Source organism: Bufo bufo, chromosome 4 (genome assembly GCF_905171765.1).
Source record: "Bufo bufo chromosome 4, aBufBuf1.1, whole genome shotgun sequence".
NCBI classification, from domain to species: Eukaryota; Metazoa; Chordata; class Amphibia; order Anura; family Bufonidae; genus Bufo; species Bufo bufo.
The window spans coordinates 331,159,498-331,182,409 of NC_053392.1; the positions used below are offsets into that span (position 1 = coordinate 331,159,498).

General features: G+C 42.1%; 1 protein-coding gene across 1 annotated transcript in view; it reads right to left on the bottom strand.

Moving 5' to 3' along the window:
• LOC120998230 (prolyl endopeptidase) overlaps nucleotides 1-22,912 on the bottom strand; it is a 138,858-nt gene that overhangs the window by 87,571 nt on the left and 28,375 nt on the right. Inside the window, exons 5-7 of the mRNA XM_040428816.1 lie at nucleotides 17,055-17,264; nucleotides 12,958-13,079; nucleotides 6,321-6,426 (exon numbers count right to left, since the gene is read on the bottom strand). Of these exons, the coding sequence (XP_040284750.1) occupies nucleotides 6,321-6,426; nucleotides 12,958-13,079; nucleotides 17,055-17,264 (438 nt within the window). The remainder of the gene's footprint in view (nucleotides 1-6,320; nucleotides 6,427-12,957; nucleotides 13,080-17,054; nucleotides 17,265-22,912) is intronic.

The window sequence follows — 22,912 nt, forward strand, 5'->3', positions numbered from 1 at the left end:
ACTTCTTTCTCTAGACATACTGCTGATCCATAGGCCCAAAAAGTTCCAGCTTTGTTTCACTGCTCCACAGAACAGAATTCCAAAACTTTTGTGGCTTATTAAAAGGTTTGGAGCATATTGGAGACTACGTTTCTTGTGCTTTTTGGTCAATAGAGGTGTATGTCTTGGAGTTCTGGCATGAAGACCTTCATGGCTTACAGTCGTGGCCAAAAGTTTTGAGAATGACATAAATATTGGAAATTGGAAAAGTTGCTGCTTAAGTTTTTATAATAGCAATTTGCATATACTCCAGAATGCTATGAAGAGTGATCAGATGAATTGCATAGTCCTTCTTTGCCATGAAAATTAACTTAATCCCAAAAAAACCTTTCCACTGCATTTCATTGCTTTTATTAAAGGACCTGCTGAGATCATTTCAGTAATCGTCTTGTTAACTCAGGTGAGAATGTTGACGAGCACAAGGCTGGAGATCATTATGTCAGGCTGATTGGGTTAAAATGGCAGACTTGACATGTTAAAAGGAGGGTGATGCTTGAAATCATTGTTCTTCCATTGTTAACCATGGTGACCTGCAAAGAAACGCGTGCAGCCATCATTGCGTTGCATAAAAATGGCTTCACAGGCAAGGATATTGTGGCTACTAAGATAGAACCTCAATCAACAATTTATAGGATCATCAAGAACGTCAAGGAAAAAGGTTCAATTCTTGTTAAGGAGGCTTCAGGGCGTCCAAGAAAGTCCAGCAAGCGCCAGGATCGTCTCCTAAAGAGGATTCAGCTGTGGGATCGGAGTGCCACCAGTGCAGAGCTTGCTCAGGAATGGCAGCAGGCAGGTGTGAGCGCATCTGCACGCACAGTGAGGCGAAGACTTTTGGAAGATGGCCTGGTGTCAAGAAGGGCAACAAAGAAGCCACTTCTCTCCAAAAAAAACATCAGGGACAGATTGATCTTCTGCAGAAAGTATGGTGAATGGACTGCTGCGGACTGGGGCAAAGTCATATTCTCCGATGAAGCCTCTTTCCGATGGTTTGGGGCATCTGGAAAAAGGCTTGTCCGGAGAAGGAAAGGTGAGCGCTACCATCAGTCCTGTGTCATGCCAACAGTAAAGCATCCTGAGACCATTCATGTGTGGGGTTGCTTCTCATCCAAGGGAATGGGCTCACTCACAATTTTGCCTAAAAACACAGCCATGAATAAAGAATGGCACCAAAACACCCTCCAATAGCAACTTCTTCCAACAATCCAACAACAGTTTGGTGAAGAACAATGGATTTCCCAGCACGATGGAGCACCGTGCCATAAGGCAAAAGTGATAACTAAGTGGCTCGGGGACCAAAACGTTGACATTTTGGGTCCATGGCCTGGAAACTCCCCAGATCTTAATCTCATGGAGAACTTGTGGTCAATCCTCAAGAGGCGGGTGGACAAACAAAAACCCACTAATTCTGACAAATTCCAAGAAGTGATTATGAAAGAATGGGTTGCTATCAGTCAGGAATTGGCCCAGAAGTTGATTGAGAGCATGCCCAGTCGGATTGCAGAGGTCCTGAAAAAGAAGGGCCAACACTGCAAATACTGACTCTTTGCATAAATGTCATGTAATTGTCGATAAAAGCCTTTGAAACGTATGAAGTGCGTGTAATTATATTTCACTACATCACAGAAACAACTGAAACAAAGATCTAAAAGCAGTTTAGCAGCAAACTTTGTGAAAACTAATATTTGTGTCATTCTCAAAACTTTTGGACACGACTGTAGTATGCAGCTAAGGCCTCGTTCACATTTCCATGTCCTTTTGCATCAGCGAAAAAATCTGCCGGTGTTTCATCCGTGAAGAATCTGTTTTTGGTTCGTGTCCGTTTTTTTGCCCTCAGTGTGTCTTCCTATTCCATAAACACTAAGCTGAAAATTAATTTCTAGAGCATCTCCTATCAGTGGTAGGTGAAAAACAGAATAACGGCTCATTCACACAGCCGTAGGTGGGCCTTTCCGTGCATTGGGGACCGCAATTTGCGGTCCCCATTGCACGGGCAACCTCCATACGGCCGCCGGGATGAATCCAGACCCATTCAACTTGAATGAGTCTGCATTCGTCCGTTCCGCAAAAAGATAGAGCAAGTGCTTCTGTAGTGTTCCGTTCCGCATCTCCGGATTTGCGGACCCATTGAAGTGAAATGTGTCAGCATCCGTGATATGGAATGCACACGGAACCACAAATGTGGGCCGCAATATGGCAACGTAGGGGCAGCGGTCCTGTGAACGAGCCCTAAACATGGATGCCATACTTGTTGTGACAGTGATTTTTACGGACCCGTAGACTTCAATAGGCGTGATTGGTCCGCACCAGGGACCAAAATAGTGCATGTCTCTATGACTTTTCTCTGACCCACAGTCAGTAAAACTACTGATATGTGAACAGACACATTTAAATCAATGAGTATGTGTGCTGTCCACAGAAAATGCTAACAAAGCCTTGCTGTGCAAACTGAAACCTCAGTGCCTGCAGGTCTTTTGCAGTCACTCAAGGGTTCTTGTCCTCCTTTCTCCTCAGGAATCTGGTGGCAGCTGTGATAGCTTTTTCTGCCATGTTCAGGTAGTGTAGCCAGTGTTCCTTTAACTTTGAACTTGTGAATTAAGCCTCCAACTATATCTTTAGGAACATTCAGTGCCTTTACAATCTTTTTGCATATTTTCCCTTGTTTGTACGCAATGCAATGATCTCAACATTTTGGACCACTCTTGACTTACCCATACCTCCAACATGAAATCAAACATTATATTCCAACACACCCCTAGCCAACAGAAGTATTTTTATCTCAAGCACACCTAATGTAACTAATAGAAGCCTTCATTAGTTGTAAAAAGTATAACACCTGATTTGCAAATGTTTGTTCTTTTGAGGGATTCTATTCAGTGCATTAAATACATCTTGTTCTATTAGTTGTGTTGAGCTACTTAAAGGAAATGTGTCATCAGAATATGACCTATTGTTTAAATAATGTTGTTTATGTTTAACATATTTTTAAAGTATAACTGTCATTCTTTTTTTTATTTTTGTAATATGTAGAGGCAGTGATGCTGACCATTATTGTAATGTACTTTAATTACTAAAATCGTACATTTCTATTTGAAAAATAGCTCTAAAGTGGCCCATTTTGAACCTTAGCAACGCTCCTCTGTCTTCTGTTTACATACCATAGTCAGTGTTAGCAAGTCTCGACAGTTATGTAAACAGAAGACAGAGGAGCGTTGCTAAGGCTCAAAATGGGCCACTTTAGAGCTATTTTTCTAATATAAATAAATGATCTTAGTAATTAAAGTATATTACAAAGATGGTCAGTATCACTGCCGTTATACATTACACAAATTAAAAAAAGAAGGACAGTTACACTTTAAAGAATTTTTAATGAGGTTAGTTTTAATTTTCCATTTCAATATCTATATTTAAAACAAAAACCATAAAATCCTGCAGTTTTCGCAGTGGCCACTAAGAATAGTAATAGACGCCACTTCTTGGTCTGTACAGATCATTTTACTGCAGTTACCTGCTTATCTATATACACAGGATTAGAATGACAGATAAGTCAGGATCCACCATTCACAATAGGTGATTGTCAAATCTTATCTATTATTTCCTTGTACAATGACCTCTGCACAGGGTACAGAGCATGCCTAGAAAACTCTCCCATAGAAGTCAATGAGGTCCCCTCCTGATCACTGTGTCTATGACTCATCAGGCTGCCGTAAAGCAATAGTCTTTTTCCTGTTAAGAACAGCTCAGGCAAAATGGCCACCCCCTTAATAATGTTCAGGAAATTGAATAAAATAAATCTACAATCAGAAAATAAAGAGATTAGAAAAAAGGTGAAGTGTTACTATGTGGTTTTAAACGGCAGAAAAAAAAATTGGGGACAAATTTCTTTTAAATTTCTAGTTTGATTTATTGCAAACGACTTCGAGTTTGTTTATTTGGTTATTTACCCTAATTTGCAATGGGGATTGAAAAGTTTGTGTTTGCTAAAGTAGATGGAGTAGAGTTAGACAAAAGCATCTAACTTTTAGCAGTATCATACAACATGAACCACAGTGATAAATCAGTTGTGTAAATATTAGAATGGATTTAGTAAGTCTGCCCAGGGTGAGCAGGACTAGGCTACAGCCACCACTATATCTGGTAACCTCTTCTTATGAATTAGGAAGAAAGGTTAGGCTTCGGAAGGTACTGTACACCTAAGAGCATGGTGAAGTTTTCATTTTTCATTAGAGGTACTCTTCAAAGATCTTTGTGAAAGTCTTCTATAACAACCTGTTCTGAAAAGGGATAAGCCACGGAATTTGTGTACTGCAAATAAAAGACATATCACAGAGACTTTATGAAATATCATTTGTATTAAACCTGTTTTTATCCAATGTGTACAGGCAATAAATGCTTTAAAGTACATATTCAGTGTGGTGACCCTTGACACATTATTCATCTTCTTAGCATAAAATGCTAACTGACCTTTTGGTTACTTTTTTGTTGATCTTGCCGAGGAATCCCTCCCTATTTGGCTTTTTCTAGAAATCTGCGATGGTGTTTTGTAGTTATGTCTTCGGTGATATGTAGTTTTTCTTTTGCAATAATGTACAAGTGCTGCTGGCTTAGTGCATTTCATAACATGGGCTTATAGAAGACTTCCAGGTTTAGAAAAAGATCCTTAAAAATCTAGGTCTTACAATGAGCAAATTTTAAGGAGCTGTCACGTTCTTAAACCTTGCAGGCAATGATCTCACACAAGGCTGCACAGGTGAGACTGCTATGCGTTCATGGATATAGATGAATATACTGCAGCAATGCAGTATATAACCAATTATCAAGGACCAGTACTTCATAGGACAACACATTCTCAATATCAAAATGCAATTCTTCCTTGAGTTTATATTTTTTTGCGACTCCTTCCGTATCCAAGCCCCTTTCAAACAGCACAGCATACAGTGGTCAGAAAGTCATCCCCTATAGTGTGTAAACTTGACCATGAACAATTATTTTTTGGTTTGATCTAGGTTTCTTGACGCAAAGGGGTTGTCTCATCTCAGGCAATGGGGGCATAATGCTAGGATATGCCCCCATTGTCTTATAGGTGTGGGTCCCACCGCTGGGACCTGCACCTATCTCCTAAACGGAGCCCCGAAAGTAGTGGAGGGCGCATGCGCAGCTGCCCTGCATTCATTTCTATGGGGCCGCCAAAAATAGCTAAGCATTGGCTCGGCTATTTCCGTCAGGCCCATAGAAGTGAATGGGAGCTGTGGCCGGTCATGTGCAGTGCGCTTCCATTCACTTCTACGGTGAGAGAGCTTGGTGTGGCCGGATCGGAGTCTTCCAGCCACCACTTTGGCCGGCTCCATTCTCCATATAGGTGCGGGTCCCAGCGGTAGGACCTGCACCTATCAGACAATGGGGGGCATATCCTAGCGATGGGCCCCATTGTCTCAGATGAGAAAACCCCTTTAAGCATTAATTACAGTACATGTTTTCCTATTCGTACTCTGTTAGACAATAAAAATTATGCAGCAGATTCACTAATACTGTCACACCTCGCATTATGTAAGAATACAAATCACAGTTGTAATGGTAGACAAATTTACGATTGTGGAGTATGGACATTTATAAATTTGGGCAAGACTAATGCCAGAATTCTGCCCATGTGGCAAAAATATTGTCCATGCGGCAAAATTCTGCATGCGCTCCAGAACTGTGGTATTTCTGCCCCTAAGGCTACATGCACACGTCTCTATGTGTTTTGTGGTCCACAAAAAAAAAACGGATGCCATTAATATGAATAGGTCTGCATCCTATCCGCAAAAAAAAATAAATGGAACAGACACGGAAACAAACATTCGTGTGCATGTAGCCTAAATGAGGGGACAGCAGGGAAACAGATGTTAAAACAGTAAGACAGTGTAAACTTAGACAGCCTTAAGCTGCGCCAGATTTATCACAGTGGCAGATAAAGCTGGCGCATCTATAGACTGTCTGGTCTATGTTTACATAAGCTATAAATTGGCGTAGTTTTACTCCAAAAAGGTCAAGCCTCTTTTCTAGCTAAACCACACACACCCTTATAGACTGATGCACAAAAAGGTTAGAAAAGCTTCTAAAACAGTTGCTACATGTGGTGCAAGGCATGGATGGCAGTTTTTTGGTGCACATTGTGAAAAAACTGACACGTTTTCAATCGTAAATCTGACCCTGTATGTTTTTCTAATCATTAGGGTATATTCACACATGCAGGTTTTGTTCAGGTTTTTTATGCAGTGTTTTAAGCTGAAGTCCGTACTCACCAGTAATACCATTTGGCTGCTTGTGCAAGTCACAATACCACAGACGGTTGACTGGATCACAGCCTTCTCTGATAGACAATATTATGTACTGGCCATCATCTGAAACCTGCAGACAAGATAATGTCAATTTCATGGAGCAAATTTTTCATCGAAGTGTAAAGACAAAATGAAGAGTTGATATGTGGGGTGCAGTGGTTTACACCATCCTCTAGGTGGCTCTGCACCTGCCAGATATAAATGCTGGTTCGGCAGACTGCACTTGTTACAAAAATTGCTCAGCTTTCCGTGAAACAACTGTCACAGCTCTCTTATAAATGTTACAAGTCACAACGTCAACGGTCTTATTCACTGACTGTCCTTCAGACAGCGATCATCATGGGGGGATCTGGAGGTTGCTATAAGTGAAGGATAGTGGAACGTATTGATATGTGCGATCAGCACTTTCACAACTAGCACCAGAGATTGGAGGATCACTACCAGTCACCAACACAGCAGTGTAGATTATTTTTCTTTATATGGGGATTTTTGTTCCCCGCAGCAAGGTTAAAAGGGACGTTTCCTTCCACCTGGAAAATTAGGGTATATCCATAAGACATGCCATAAATGTCTGATAGATCCGGGTCCAACTCTCTGGGACCCCCCTCCTATCTTAACAACTGCGGTCCATCAAGAAAGGTGAGGTGGCCTCGCATGAGCTCCCACTGAGCAGCGCTGCAGTTACCAGCATTGACAGAGCTGTGGATTTCCAATGCCGGAGGTACTGCAGAACAGCGGGGACCCCTGCTGATCAGGATAGGCCATTATTATTACAATCCCAGAAATAAGGCTACAAAAAAATCTTGTTGCACAACTAAAGAGATTAATTTATTTTTTACATTGCTTTGAATCGAAATGAAAGCTCAGCATAAAATGCCCCTTCCCACTCAGCAAGTAAGAGTGCTACAATGTAACATCGCAGTAACGGCACAGGTTCGGGAGCTGTGCCCGCATCATCACTTGTGGGTTCCAGCTGTATTACGCTTGTGACATCAGAGTAAACAGGGTTTTCCAAGACTTTCCTACTGATGACCTATCCTCTGGTCATCAGTGGGGCTGAGCTGCATCTAAACCATGTGACCGATGAATGTGACCTCGTATGGCCTAGGCTAAGCTGTGGGAGCTTCAGTGCCTGCTGATCGGCAGGGGTCCTGTGTGTTGGACCCCTACTGATCAGATACTGTCTAAGGCTACTTTCACACTTGCGGCAGTGTGATCCGGCGGGCAGTTCCATCAACGGATCCGCCGATCTGCATGTGACTGAAAGCATTTGTGAGACGCATCCGGATGCGGATCAGTCTCACAAATGCATTCCAAGAATGGATCCGTCTCTCCGCTTGTCATGCAGACAGACAGATCCGTCTTGCATCTTTCTTCACATTTTTACCGTTCTGCGCATGCGCAGACTGGAAGGACGGATCCGGCATTCCGGTATTTTGAATGTCGCATCTGGCACTAATACATTCCTATGGAGGAAAAATGCCGGATCCGGCATTCAGGCAAGTCTTCAGTTTTTTTCGCCGGATAAAAAACCGTAGCATGCTGCGGTTCTCTCTTTTGCCTGATCAGTCAAAATGACTGAACTGAAGACATCCTGATGCATCCTGAACGGATTACTCTCCATTCAGAATGCATGTGGATAAAACTGATCAGTTCTTTTCTGGTATAGAGCCCCTGTGACGGAACTCAGTGCCGGAAAATAAAAACGCTAGTGTGAATGTACCCTAATAGGCGTTCTGTCATTTTCAATGTATATGTAATAATACACAACAATACAGAGGTATTGCAGTGCATTATATGAGTGATCAAAGTTCACAGGTTTAAAGCCCTGGGATTTAGAAAACTGTACAACTTATCCAACAAAAACAAAATGCCCTCATTTGCCATGTCAATGGAAAACTAAAAAAAAGGTCACAGCTTTTGAAATGCAGTGATTGAAAAGACAGAAATAATTGGTGTGTCCTGAAGTCGAAAACCGATATACGCAACACTGTTCCAACTATAGCACTAACAAAAATAAAATGCATCTCTGCATCATTTTATGGTAATTGTTGATCTATGTAAGGAATATGGTGTCGGCGATATATCAACCGCAACAATCTATACAGTCCAGTAATTTCAGCAGGCATGTCCAATACCAAAGAGAAAATGTTCAATAATAGCAGAACATCACGTCAGCACGTACATCATTATTAAGAACTCGGTCCTTGGGACCCACCTACCAGTCATGTTTTCAGGATTTCCTTAGTATTGAGCAGGTGATATAATTCGTATTCATGCATCAGGACTTACCACAGGTTTTTATTCGGTGGGACATTCTCAAATCCTGACCGGTAGGTAGGTCCTGAGGACCGGAGTTGAGAAACCCTGCCTTAGGGTCCATTTACACGTCCGTATGCGTTTTGCAGATATGCAAAAAAAGGACACCAGCCATGTGCATTCATTTACGGATCGCACATCGCCGGCACTCTCATAGAAAATGCCTTTTCTTGTCCGCAATTGCTGACAAGAATAGGACATGTTCTATTTTTTTGCAGAACGGAAGTGCGGATCTGCGAATGCAGACAAAACATTCCTGCCCCATTGAAAATTAATGGGTCCGCACCTGTTCCACAAAATTGCGGAACGGATGCGGACCCATTTTGCGGACTTGTGAATGGACCCATAAAGGATTATTCTCCTCTACAACATTTATGGTATATCCATAAATGTCCACTATGTATGGACAATGACTGGGTATGGGCACTGGACTATTTTCAGAAGTGCTACTAAAGAAATTTGCGAGAGCCGCACATGTGTGGCAACCTCTCCATTCCTGTATCAAAAAGCAGCTAGGGGGCACACTTCTACTATAAATGGAGTGCCAGCCATGGTAATAGACAATTAAATGATAAGCTAACAAAAGAACAACCGTATAAAAGGCTGCACACCAAGTAAAAGCAATATTATTTTTATTAGACAACAGACAAAAGAGTTAAAACTTTGCATACAATAAGGACCTTGTGCAGGACAAATAATAATAAATCCAATGCACAACCATGTGCACATCCAGTCCTAAATACGGACGAATGTACGCTACCAAAGGACAAAGTATGCTGCATATGATATACATGACATCAAATAGTCAAGTAACAATACCCATCAAGAAAATGTCCAGGCAGACCTGGTGCACAGGTAACCTCTCCGTTCCTGCCCAGCCACGACGGGGACCTGTTACATAGTATATAAGGCCGAAAAAAGACATTTGTCCATCCAGTTCAGTCTGTTATCCTGCAAGTTGGACACTGGACATTTATGGCATATCTTGCAAATATGCCATAAATGTCCTAGATGGAACAGCGCATTTAATGCTCCATCGAAGGTCAATACAGAGATCTCTCCCATGATCTATTTATACCAAAAACTGGTAAGAGGGTTTCTACCTCAACATAAATTCTTTGCTGTAAGAGCAGTGAGATAGTTGAACCCTCTCCAAGAGGAACTTGTCATGGTGAACTCACCCAGTCTATTTTCTCAACGCCAAATTATGGAGCAGAACGATGAAAATGGCGGAAACCAATGCACCTAATTGATCTCACTGACCATAATGGGGTCCACGGGGCATATGGCAGGAAGCCCAGCATTTTATTCAACAAAATACCTCTTCATGCCAAGCTACTTTGTCTGACATTTTAAACTAAATGTAAACATAGCCTGAAGAAGTTCAAGAGACACCTGTTTTTTTTTTTATTACTTATGATGGGTTGGTGATTCAGGGATTTATTCTGAAATTTGGAGTCATGAAGGAGCTTTTCCCAGATATGAAGACAGCTGGCTTCTAGCTCCGTTTTTTTCCTGAATCAGCTTAGCAATATAATAGGTTAAACTGGATGGACGTATGTCTTTATTCAGCCTTACAACCTACGTTACATAAGGATGACTGGTGTGAAATATTGTATCTTCCTGACAAGTTTCTTTTAAAGCCTTTACTCAGAATGTTCAAGTATAAAAGCAACAGAAGCCTCAATGTTTCCAATTTTTATGTATATTCACAAAAACGTCCCAAGTCAATGGTGCCAGAAACATAAGATACACATGCCAAGTTATAGATCAATGTGGGGAAAAAAAAAAAAAAAGTAACGCTCATAAGAACACATGTAATCAAAAACGAGGATGTTGAGTAAAGAGGTGCAAACCCAAAAAAATAGCATACACAAAACTCATTATTCTGAACTTAATGCAAAAATATATTGGAGCCCGGACTTGAAAGGGACGCAAACAAGAAATTCTGAATCTCAAAGAAACACACAAGCATCTTTATGAGGCTTTCACACGCCAAGCCTGAACATGAATGATAATTCCAATTTCTCAAGGGAGAGAGATCTATTTTATCTGTCTGATGACAGAGAGGGTAGCATACATCTGAAGATTTCATAAGAAGGAATGAACGCTGCATACATCTCGATAGACTAGAAAGCTGGAGCGGGCAGGAGTTTTATTCATTTTTACCTGAATTTATTTCATTGCCTCAGGATTTCTCATCCTATAAAGAAATTCTAGCGATACTACTAGGTCAAACTGATGGCGGTATTGCTTGAGGATGGGACTCGATAAAGGACAATTAGGCATACAGTCATCACCACAAATACCTGAATTATTGGGAATTCCATACAGTGGAGAAAGTCTACCTAGAAACCAGCCAATACATTTAAATCATTCTTAGGCTACATGCACACAACCGGTGTGTTTTGCGGTCCGCAAATTGCGGATCCGCAAAACACGGATGGCGTCAGTGTGCGTTCCGCAATGTGCAGACACCCATTGATATAACTGCCTATTCTTGTCTGCAAAACGGACAATAGGACAGGTTATTTATTTTTTGCGGGACCACGGAACGGAGCAACGGATGCGGACAGCACATGGAGTGCTGTCCGCATCTTTTGCGGCCCCATTGAAGTGAATGGGTCCGCATCCAAGCCACAAATACTGCGGCTCGGATGCAGACCAAAACAACTGCCGTGTGCATGAGGCCTTAAGCAGATATTTTATACCCCTCATGTAGCTGGGAACTTGCAGTGCCCTGTAATGCCACTGCCTTTCTTGGACCATGTGAACATATAGTCGCTGGGTTCACCGTGGCATAGCAGAACTGCTGGGTCTTAGCAGACCATCCGTGAATAATGCAACTACTAGGGGCTGTTTTCACCTTTAATGGGGACTCTTATGGATGCTGGAAAACTGCAAAATGAAAGGAGTTGGCCTATCTCGGCCGTGAAATAACTGCAGCAAGAAACGCTCAAGGAGGAGGAGGAGTTATGGAAAGGGCGCAGCTCCGCTGTTTCCATAACTCCCACAGCAATGAATGGGAGCCATGCAAACATTAAAGCAGAGCAAGCTACGCTGTTTCTGCTGCTCCCATTTACTGCTATGGGAGTGACGGAAAAGTCCTTCCACTTACTGTGGTTATTTTCATCTCGGACATTTAAAATAAATTATAAAGAGTGAATGTCCCCAGAGGTCGTTTATGAACACATTGGCCACACCGCCAATTCAAACCGACGCCACAGCCACTCTGTAAACCAAGACTATACATATTGCATATCAAACAGAATAAAACAAAATAGGGAACCCATTCAAACATGCAAATTTAGGGGAAAAAATAACAATAAAAAAAAAAATAAAAAAAAAATCTTGTAACTTTTGTGCACATTAGCCCTAATAAAATTGAAAAAGAAAAAAAAAATTCTTAATAAAAAGATGATTTTTTTAAACAGTCTCATGTACCAAGAAAAAAAGAAAAAGGTGCAAAAATGATTTTTGTAGGTCAAGAAATACAAAAAGCTGCTAAAAAGCATCTGGCCATTCAGGGAAAAATAAATTAAATGGTTGAAAAACACTGGAACAATAGGCATAAGATAAATGTCACTTATTTTAGAGTTGCATATCTTGGCATGCCATTGAAAAACTGCACAATATAATATAAACTGACAAAAATATATATTTTAAAGCAGGGCAATTATAAAAAACAGAAATATTAAAACTTGACCGCTCAGATCATAAACAATTTACGGTAACTAAAAACTGTTTTCAAACTCCCCCTACTGGACACACAAACATACTGCAAGCTGTTCTATCAAAGTGTTGTTAATTGATCACTGAGAAACCAAACTATATACCTCCACATAGAAAGCACACAAACCCTGAAACCTGCCTGGCTGATATAGGCAATGATACCAGTTTTGGTCTGGTATCCAGGTTTTACATTCAACATTCATACCGGATATTGATTTAAACCAGCCAGCAGCGACGGTCACACGGTGTTACAACTAAGGACAAGTAAGGTGTCCGATATGTGTCAACAGTTTACCGGACTGGCGTCTCCCCTGTATATTGCTACGGATATAGAATAAAATATACCTGGATTTTACACTGGTGCTGGACCCTATTTTCTTATAGATGGGCTATGTCAAGCTTTGGCAGAAGGGTAAAGGCAGAGGAGTGATGTGCCGCACCAAACTGGAAAATCTGCCCTGTATGGTCACACTCCTAGTAACACTATAAAGGGGCTATAGTTAATGTCACGTTCGTTATTATCAAAGAGAAAAAGGAGGTTTCTTCTTACCTGAACACCCCCCATCCATTTAGGCTCATCTAAAAATTCAGCACATAATACATCCTGTGATTGGTCGGTTCCAAGGACGTGATAAAAGAGTTTCTGGTCGAGATTGGTGACGGTTTCCGTACCTTTTATTTAAAAAAATGTAAACACAATGTCAAACACGCAATTAGCAAGTGACATAAATGAGCTATGTAAGTCTAACTGCTGGCTTTAGTCACTGGGTTATAGGCAGAATGTTAAGACTCCTATAGACAAGTTATTAACAAGGAAAGTCTTCTGGTGGGAAGAAGAAGAGGGCGCTATAATTCAATGATCATTACACTTTCCATGCTCTGCCCATGCTTAGTATGCACAGTCCACATCCGAGGCAGAGAAACTCAGTCCCTGCAACATGAAGAATTTTATGATCCATCTCCATTCTCGTTAAAGAGGATCTGCTGAAGCCGCTAAAACAGAGGCAAAAATTGCCTCGTAAAATTGTTTTACAAAGATTGTTTATCTTAGCACCACAAATGTTAAGATCTTCAACATACAAAGTTAAAGTGCCACAGTTAATATATTTCTGCATAAGCCAGCCGTGCATGGGACACCGTGAAATATGTAGAAACTTCTGTAGTCTCCTTTCCTAAGCCAACGGAAGATTAAAGTGGCATGGTACTTTGGGAAAGCTTCTGATAGGTCATTGTGACACACCAAAAGTTTTAATAGGTGGTGTCCATGTGCTGAGACCATAATTGATCGCTAGAACAAGGAGGGTAATCCGTAACATAGGCCATTGTCGCTCCTTATTGCAGGAGAAGGATTTAAGATGAACCCCCTCTCGCCATCTCTCCTGCAGTGAGAAGAGCGCACACTAATGAATGCTTCTTTCTCCTCATTCTTGCGATCGGCAGAGTTCTCACTACTCAGACCTCCACAAATCAAACTTTTGATATGTCTATTTTCCCAAAGTACAGTGCCACTTTAAGACTGGCTGGTTAGACGATATATAGTGCTGCCCATAATTATTCATACCCCTGGCAAATTTTGACTTAAAGTTACTTTTATTCAACCAGCAAGTAATTTTTGGACGGGAAATTACATAGGTGTCTCCCAAAAGATAATAAGACGATGTACAAGAGGCATTATTGTGGAAAAAAAACAATTTCTCAGCTTTTATTTACATTTGAGCAAAAAGTGTCCAGTCCAAAATTATTCATACCCTTCTCAACAATCAATAGAAAAGCCTTTATTGGCTATTACAGCAATCAAACGCTTACTATAATTGCAGACCAGCTTTTTGCATGTCTCCACAGGTATTTTTGCTCATTCATCTTTAGCAATGAGCTCCAAATTGTTCAGGTTGGAGGGTCTTCGTGTCATCACCCTGATCTTTAGCTCCCTCCACAGATTCTTAATTGGTAAAAAAGTTGAAGGGAACCTGTCACCTGGATTTTGTGTATAGAGCTGAGGACATGGGTTGCTAGATGGCCGCTAGCACATCCGCAATACCCAGTCCCCATAGCTCTGTGTGCTTTTATTGTGTATAAAAAACGATTTTAGACATATGCAAATTAACCTGAGATGAGTCCTGTACCTGACTCATCTCACATACAGGACTCATCTCAGGTTAATTTGCATATGTATTAAATAGTTTTTTTTTTACACAATAAAAGCACACAGAGCTATGGGGACTGGGTATTGTGGATGTGCTAGCGGCCATCTAGCAGCCCATGTCCTCAGCTCTATACCCCAAATCCCGGTGACAGGTTCCCTTTAAAAAGATACTAGGCACTCTCTTAATACAGGAACCTCACAGTTTATTAATAATACAACACAAACAATTCATATATTACTACTTAAAACGATAAAACGTACAATCCGGATATTAAAAGGATCCTCAAACTTTTGGTACCAATAATAACATAAAATACATAAAATATAGCCTCTGGGTATTTGAGGGATGCAACAAGTCTTATAGTGTAATGTCCATCCAAATTGGTTTGGATATAGTAGAAATCGTTCTTTGGAATATTTTGCACAAAAATCTCCACGGAACGAAGTAGCAATACAGCTAATGATGCAATACAGCTAATGATGCAGTGATTTGTTGATGCGGCGTCCCGCTATTACTCACTGTTTCGCTGTGAAATTGTGCTCCGCCGCTGTGTCGGTGCTTTGAATTCGGGGATGTCTTGTGATGGTCACGATCTGTTGTCTGTCTTTCCGGCGCCGCTCCGTGAAGTCTAAGAGCCGGCACTTGGATAAATTTACAGCCTCCTTTTTCCGCGCTGGGCTTGCTGTGCAGGTGAGCGTAATAAGCTCATATAGCCAAGCTTCAGAGAGTGATTCCTTTTTACTGAGAGCACCTCTCCAGTTGTTAGCACCAATCCAGTGCGCCACTTCTCTGCATTTTAGATTCTTAATTGGATTCAAGTCTGGACTCTGGCTGGGCCACTCCAAAACGTTAATGTTGTCTGCTAACCATTTCTTCACCACTTTTGCTGTGTGTTTTGAGTCATTGTCATGCTGAAATGTCCACTGGTGCCCAAGGCCAATTTTCTCTGCAGACTGCCTGATGTTGTCGTTGAGAATCCTCATGTATTGCTCTTTTTTCATAGTGCCGTTTACTGTGATTAGGTTCCCTGGTCCATTGGCTGAAAAACACCCCCAAAGCATTAGGTTCCCACCACCATGTTTGACAGTGGGGATGGTGTTCTTTGGGTTGAAGGCTTCTCCTTTTTTACGCCAAATGAAGGAAACATCATTGTGACCAAACAATTCAATTTTTGTTTCATCTGACCATAACACAGAAGACCAGAAGTTTTCTTCTTTGTCCAGATGAGCTTTTGCAAAGGCCAAGCGAGCTTTTGTGTGCCTTATCTGGAAAAGTGGAACCCAGCAGTGTGCAGTGTCCGTTGGATTGTCTGCCTTGAGACATTGCCACCAGCAGAGCCCAGATTCACCAGGATGGCCTTGGTGGTCATCCTTGGATTCTTTTTCACCTCTCTAACTATCCTCCTGGCCAGCACAGGTGTCACTTTTGGCTTCCGACCACGTCCTCTGAGATTTTCCACAGTGCGGAACATCTTGTATTTTTTGCTCAAGTGTAAATAAAAGCTGAGAAATGTTTTTTTTCCCCACAATAATGCCTCTTGTACATAGTCTTATTATCTTTTGGGAGACACTTATGTCATTTCCCGTAAAAAAAATTACTTGCTGGTTGAATTAAAGTAACTAAGTAAAAATTTGTCAGGGGTATGAATAATTATGGGCAGCACTGTACATTACAGGAGCAGAACTAGGAAAACATCTAAAGTGAAAGGCTCCCATTGGACTATAATTGGTTCAGTTGGGTTTCTGTCATGTTGCCCAGCATTTCCCAGAACAAAAAAGCAGAACATGCTATATAACCCGACACAAACGTGAAAGTGAACGTAGATGTTTAAAGACGTAGTCCATACACAAAAGTCTACGGTTTAAGCCATGTATAGATGCAGATGCTATTTGGTGTCAAAAATCTGCAACAATGTACACTAAAATACATGTGAGTGGGGTTTTCAGACATCCATTTTTATGCTCCGACGCTCTCCTTTGCAGTGCGCTAAATTGCGGAGGGCAAAGGCATTTTCTGGAGTTCCGGTGACTAACTGGGCTCTCCATGGGGCTGCCAGCCGAAAACTTACGCCCAGCAGTGAGCCCGGTGACGTCTGCGACACTGATGGGCGGGCTTCAGCGCTTCCCCTAGCCTGTAAAATGGCTAGGGCAGCAATAAAGCCCGCCCATCAGAGCCGGTGACGTCACTGAACACACTGCTGGGCGGAAGTGTGTTATTGTAAATAAAAGAGCCCTTGCCCTGCGTGACCTAGCGCAGGGCAAGGGAGTGCATCGGAGCATTTCATGCTCTGATGCTAACATCATGGGGGCTGCCTGGGTGAAATTATGGGTTATGGGTATGTCCGGGTTCAGCTCTGAACCTGGACAACCCCTTTAAGAGGCAACCCTAATGGATGTAAAAAAAGACCCAAACTATACAAGTAAAGAGCAAACCGCCTGAAGATTGTGGCTTTTGCTGTGTAATGACAGGTGCTTTTTAAAATCACACTCGTAACGTAACTCACCATCACTTTTGCCTTCTTGTTTAGGATAAGAGTTGTAGAACATCCCAATGCCATCATGGGTCCAAGACATGCAGCTGAACTTTACTCTTTCCAGAACGTCTGGGAGCTCTTCTTGATTGCTAACTTTCATGAACTTGATTGTAACCCAGTCTGAGCCACTGTGACTTAACCCATAGGCAAAATACTCCCCGTCTTCGGTAAACGCATAGCCTGAACAAAGGTAACATGTTTAATTAGTAGACCATGAACTACTGCAGTCCAATAACTATTCAACAGTGTAAATGTAGACTGTAAGCCCATGCCATTTACATATAGTGAGAAATAATAGTGTAATGTACTTCTGAATGGCCTTGAGCAGAGCTGAAAAACCAGGTTTACTTCTGTTCTATATTAAAATAACACCCAGGTGCTGAACCAACTCCATGCTCCATTAGGTCATAGCTGGCCATAGGTATATAAAAAATGTCAGCTGCACCAGCATTGCTATATGGTTATAAAATTGCATTGTAAGGGTATTTTTTAAGTATTGATTGGTTCTGTCCCTTTATTTCTGTTCCCTTTTATTATTACCATTCTGTGTAATGATGTGCCTTGTAAATATAGTACTCATCCTCCATTGTGCTGATAAGAACACATTCCTGAGTGATCTCAGAGACATGCATGATGCACACTGGAGGAGGGGCTGATGGGAATAATTGTGGTCTGTGCTAACAATTAATTGGGATTCCACCAGGCACTTCATCCAAGGTAGGATGTAAGTACTGATTTGCCCTTTATCTTGTACACCCTGGGGTGTCTGTCATGTGTTAAAACGTGGTAGACAGCCATGTGTTATAGCATGATCGACCAGATCCCTACCCCATATTTAGGTTAGTGATATTTACTTTTTTTTATTCTGTATGTGATTTGTTAGTGTTATTGTATATTAAGGCTATGTTCACATCAGCGTTCAGCCTTTCCGTTCTCCTGCTCAGTTATAGGAGCAGGAGAACGGAAAGGACTGATTCGGCACATAACTGAGCCGAGCGGAGCCTACGGACCCCATAGACTATAATGGGGTCCGTTAGGTTTCCACTCAGAAGATGATCCTGCATGCACAACTTTTGTCTCCGCTCCAAAATCATCTTCTGAGTGGAAACCTAACGGACCCCATTATAGTCTAAGGGGTCCGTAGGCTCCGCTCGGCTCAGTTATGAGCCGAATCCGTCCTTTCCGTTCTCCTGCTCTTATAACGGAGCAGGAGAACGGAAAGGCTGAACGCTGATGTGAACAAGGCCTTAATCACACTTTTTTTAATAGTACCATTTTGGGGGTACAGATAATGAACTGCATAATACTTATAAAAAAAAAATTCGGTGCAAAAACACAACAATTCCACCATTGTGTTGGGGTTTTATTTGTAGGTTGTTCACCATGTGGTATAATAGAGTTTATTCTATGGTGGTTCAGTAAAAGTACGCTAATTTTTATGTTTTCCTTCTACACGAAAAAATTTAATTTCTTAAAAATTATTTGCTTTTGTGTTGCCAAAGAGAGAACATTCTGTCTGTGTGGGGGCTTATTTTTTTCGGGTCAGTTATAGTTTTTAATGGTGTCATTGGCCATTGGGTAGATATGATCACTTTTTACTGCTTCTAGGAGGAATGAACAAAAAAGTTGGCATTTTTCCATTCATTCATACATTTCATGTACTTTTCTTTTTTACTATACTCATCATACGAATAAAAAATAATGGGGGAAATTGATCAAACTGGCGTAAAGTAGAACTGGCTTAGTTGCCCATAGCAACTAATCAGACTCCACCTTTCCTTTTCTGTGAAAAATGACAGTTGAAATCTGATTTCATTGGTTGCTATGGGAAACTATGCCAGTTCTACTTTAAACCAGTTAAATCTCCCCCAATGATCCTATTACTGTATGGGTTGTTGTGGACGCAGTCATACTAATTGTATGTAGTCTTTTTTCTCCATATAAAAAAGTGTTTGTAAGGCTACTTTCACACTTGCGTTCGGGGTTCCGCTTGTGAGCTCCGTTTGAAGGCTCTCACAAGCGGCCCCGAACGCATCCGTCCAGCCCCAATGCATTCTGAGTGGATGCGGATCCGCTCAGAATGCATCAGTCTGCCAGCGTTCAGCCTCCGTTCCGCTCAGCAGGCGGACACCCGAACGCAGCTTTCAGCGTTCGGGTGTCCGCCTGGCCGTGTGGAGGCAAACGGATCCGTCCAGACTTGCAATGTAAGTCAATGGGGACGGATCCGTTTGAAGTTGACACAATATGGTGCAATTTTCAAATGGATCCGTCCCCCATTGACTTTCAATGCAAAGTCTGGACGGAACGTCTGACTAACTTTCACACTTCGATTTTTTTTTTGTGAAATATAATGCAGACGGATCCTTTTTGAACGGATACCATCGTTTGCATTATAGGAGCGGATCCGTCTGTGAAGACACCAGACGGATCCGCTCCGAACGCAAGTGTGAAAGTAGCCTAAGCGGGAAAGGCATTTATTTTTTTTTTACTTAAAAGGGAATCTGTCACCTACATTTCGCTATTTAAGTAAGGGAACTGCATAGTAGCACAGAACATCGCTCCTCCTGCCTGTGTCAGCTCTGCAAAAGACATAGCCCATTTATACCAGGCTTTAGCAGAGCAGCCCTGGTACAGGACAGAGAAACAATGCTCCAGTCTGTACATTGCTCAGTGTGGCCCCAGGGAAATCTGTACTCCCATACACAGCGGTGTACAAGAGTATGAATTGCAATAGATACCCGAACTTCAGGTGACTATGTTGCTAGCAAAAGTAAAAAAATTATAAAATATAAAAATTATTAAGTATATTACAAATATTGTTTTCAGCACATTTAGAATAAGTTTTAATAACATTTAGTTGTAAGTTTATGTACACTTTAAATGTCCACTAACTTTTCACACAACTTTGCATAAATCGATAATATCAATGACTAACAGAAAGTTTGTAATAAATCTTATCAGAGAGAAATGCATAGTTCTCCTGTTATCAGCTGTTTATCCCCCCCCCTACCCATTGGTAAATGCTTTTTTCTTTGATATTTGTCTTGAAACCACCCAGGATGGACCAGCACACTGAAGGATCAAATTACATGTCAATACAAGTTTATTGACAAGGAAGGGGGGAGGGGTGAACAGGAATTTAGAGACAGGAACAGCATGAGAGAATACATAATGTATTTTTCGTGTTATTAGATTCACCTGATAAGACGCATCCCAGGTTTTAGAGGAGGAAAATAAGAAAAAAATATTTTTCATCAGACCTCCATGTCACACCCCCATATCAGCCCTCAATGTCACACCCCCATATCAGCCCTCAATGTCACACCCCCATATCAGCCCTCAATGTCACACCCCCATATCAGCCCTCAATGTCACACCCCCATATCAGCCCTCAATGTCACACCCCCATATCAGCCCTCAATGTCACACCCCCATATCAGCCCTCAATGTCACACCCCCATATCAGCCCTCAATGTCACACCCCCATATCAGCCCTCAATGTCACACCCCCATATCAGCCCTCAATGTCACACCCCCATATCAGCCCTCAATGTCACACCCCCATATCAGCCCTCAATGTCACACCCCCATATCAGCCCTCAATGTCACACCCCCATATCAGCCCTCAATGTCACACCCCCATATCAGCCCTCAATGTCACACCCCCATATCAGCCCTCAATGTCACACCCCCATATCAGCCCTCAATGTCACACCCCCATATCAGCCCTCAATGTCACACCCCCATATCAGCCCTTTATTTCAAACCCCCATCAAACCTCAGATCAGCCCTTTATTTCAGACCCCCATGAGACCTCAGATCAGTCCTCAAAGTCAGACCCCCATCAGCCCTTTATTTCAGACCCCCATCAGACCTCAGATCAGCCTTCAATGTCAGACCGCATCAGCCCTCACTCAGACCCCCAATCAGAGTTCCTTGCCAGAACCATCAGACCAGAATAAAATAAAATAAAACTCCTTACCTTTCCTGCGCCGTGGCTCCTCTCCATCTCCGGCAGCAGTCACACTCCCATGTCTACTCTGGCCCACGCTGCACGGTCACCTGATTGCGTGCAGCATCAGGTCATAGTGCGAGCACTATGTCCTGATGCTGTACGGGGTCAGGAGAGTGCAGACCAGGGAGGGCGAGTACCAGAAGCACTCGCAATGCTTCACTCCCCGCTCCTAATGTATACTAGTGAGCGCTTCCATAATGGAAGCGGTCACTAGTATTCGCTTTATAAGACACATGGCCATTTCCTTCCCCCCACTTTTGGGAGGGGGGGGGGGGGGCAGGGTTAATTACTCTTACCGGTAATTGGTTTCTCCAATAGCCCCCACAACGGCACTTACAGGAGAGTGTCCCTGCCCGCAGGACAGGAAACAATGCAGGAGCACATGATTTAAAAGGCCTCCTCCCCTTACCTATTCAGTCAATAAGAGAGGACATAGAAGTGATGCATAAGCAAAAAAATTATTAAACATCAAATTACATCATTTGACAAAAAACGGAAATAGAAAAAAAAAGGGAGAGAAAAACCCTGTGCCGTTGTGGAGGCTATTGGAAAAAACAATTACTGGTAAGAGTAATTAACCCTTTTCCCCAGCGCCTCCACAATGGCACTTACAGGAGGATTAACAGAGTAATCAACTCTAGGGAGGGACAACAGCAGAAAGGATTCTACGACCAAAAGACAAGTCTTGGTTCTTAAGAATATCTAGTTTGTAATGATTGAAAAAAGTCAAAGGGCTTGCCCACGTAGCTGCTCTACAGATCTGGTCAAGAGAAACTGAAGCAGACTCTGCCCAGGAGAATGACACAGCGCTAGTTGAGTAAGCTCTTATTCTGGCAGGGGGATGGAGATCCTTCTGGACATAGGCTAAGGAAATAACATCCCTGATCCATCTTGCTATGGATGACTTGCTGGCCGCCTTTCCCTTGTTAGGACCTTGGTATTGGAGGAAGAGCGGATCCGATTGTCTGAAACTACAGGGTGGGCCATTTATATGGATACACCTTAATAAAATGGGAATGGTTGGTGATATTAACTTCCTGTTTGTGGCACATTAATACATATGAGGGGGGAAACTTTTCAAGATGGGTGGTGACCATGGCGGCCATTTTGAAGTCAGACATTTTGAATCCAACTTTTGTTTTTTCAATAGGAAGAGGGTCATGTGACACATCAAAACTTATTGGGAATTTCACAAGAAAAACAATGGTGTGCTTGGTTTTAACGTAACTTTATTCTTTCATGAGTTATTTACAGGTTTCTGACCACTTATAAAATGTGTTCAATGTGCTGCCCATTGTGTTGGATTGTCAATGCAACCCTCTTCTCCCACTCTTCACACACTGATAGCAACAACGCAGGAGAAATACTAGCACAAGCTTCCAGTATCCGTAGTTTCAGGTGCTGCACATCTCGTATCTTCACAGCATAGACAATTACCTTCAGATGACCCCAAAGATAAAAGTCTAAGGGGGTCAGATCGGGAGACCTTGGGGGCCATTCAACTGGCCCACGACGACTAATCGACTTTCCAGGAAACTGTTCATCTAGGAATGCTCGGACCTGACACCCATAATGTGGTGGTGGGTGCACCATCTTGCTGGAAAAACTCAGGGAACGTGCCAACTTCAGTGCATAAAGAGGGAAACACATCATCATGTAGCAATTTCACATATCCAGTGACCCCCTTAGACTTTTATCTTTAGGGTCATCTGAAGGCAATTGTCTATGCTGTGAAGATACGAGATGTGCAGCACCTGAAACTACGGATACTGGAAGCCTGTGCTAGCATTTCTCCTGCGGTGTTGCTATCAGT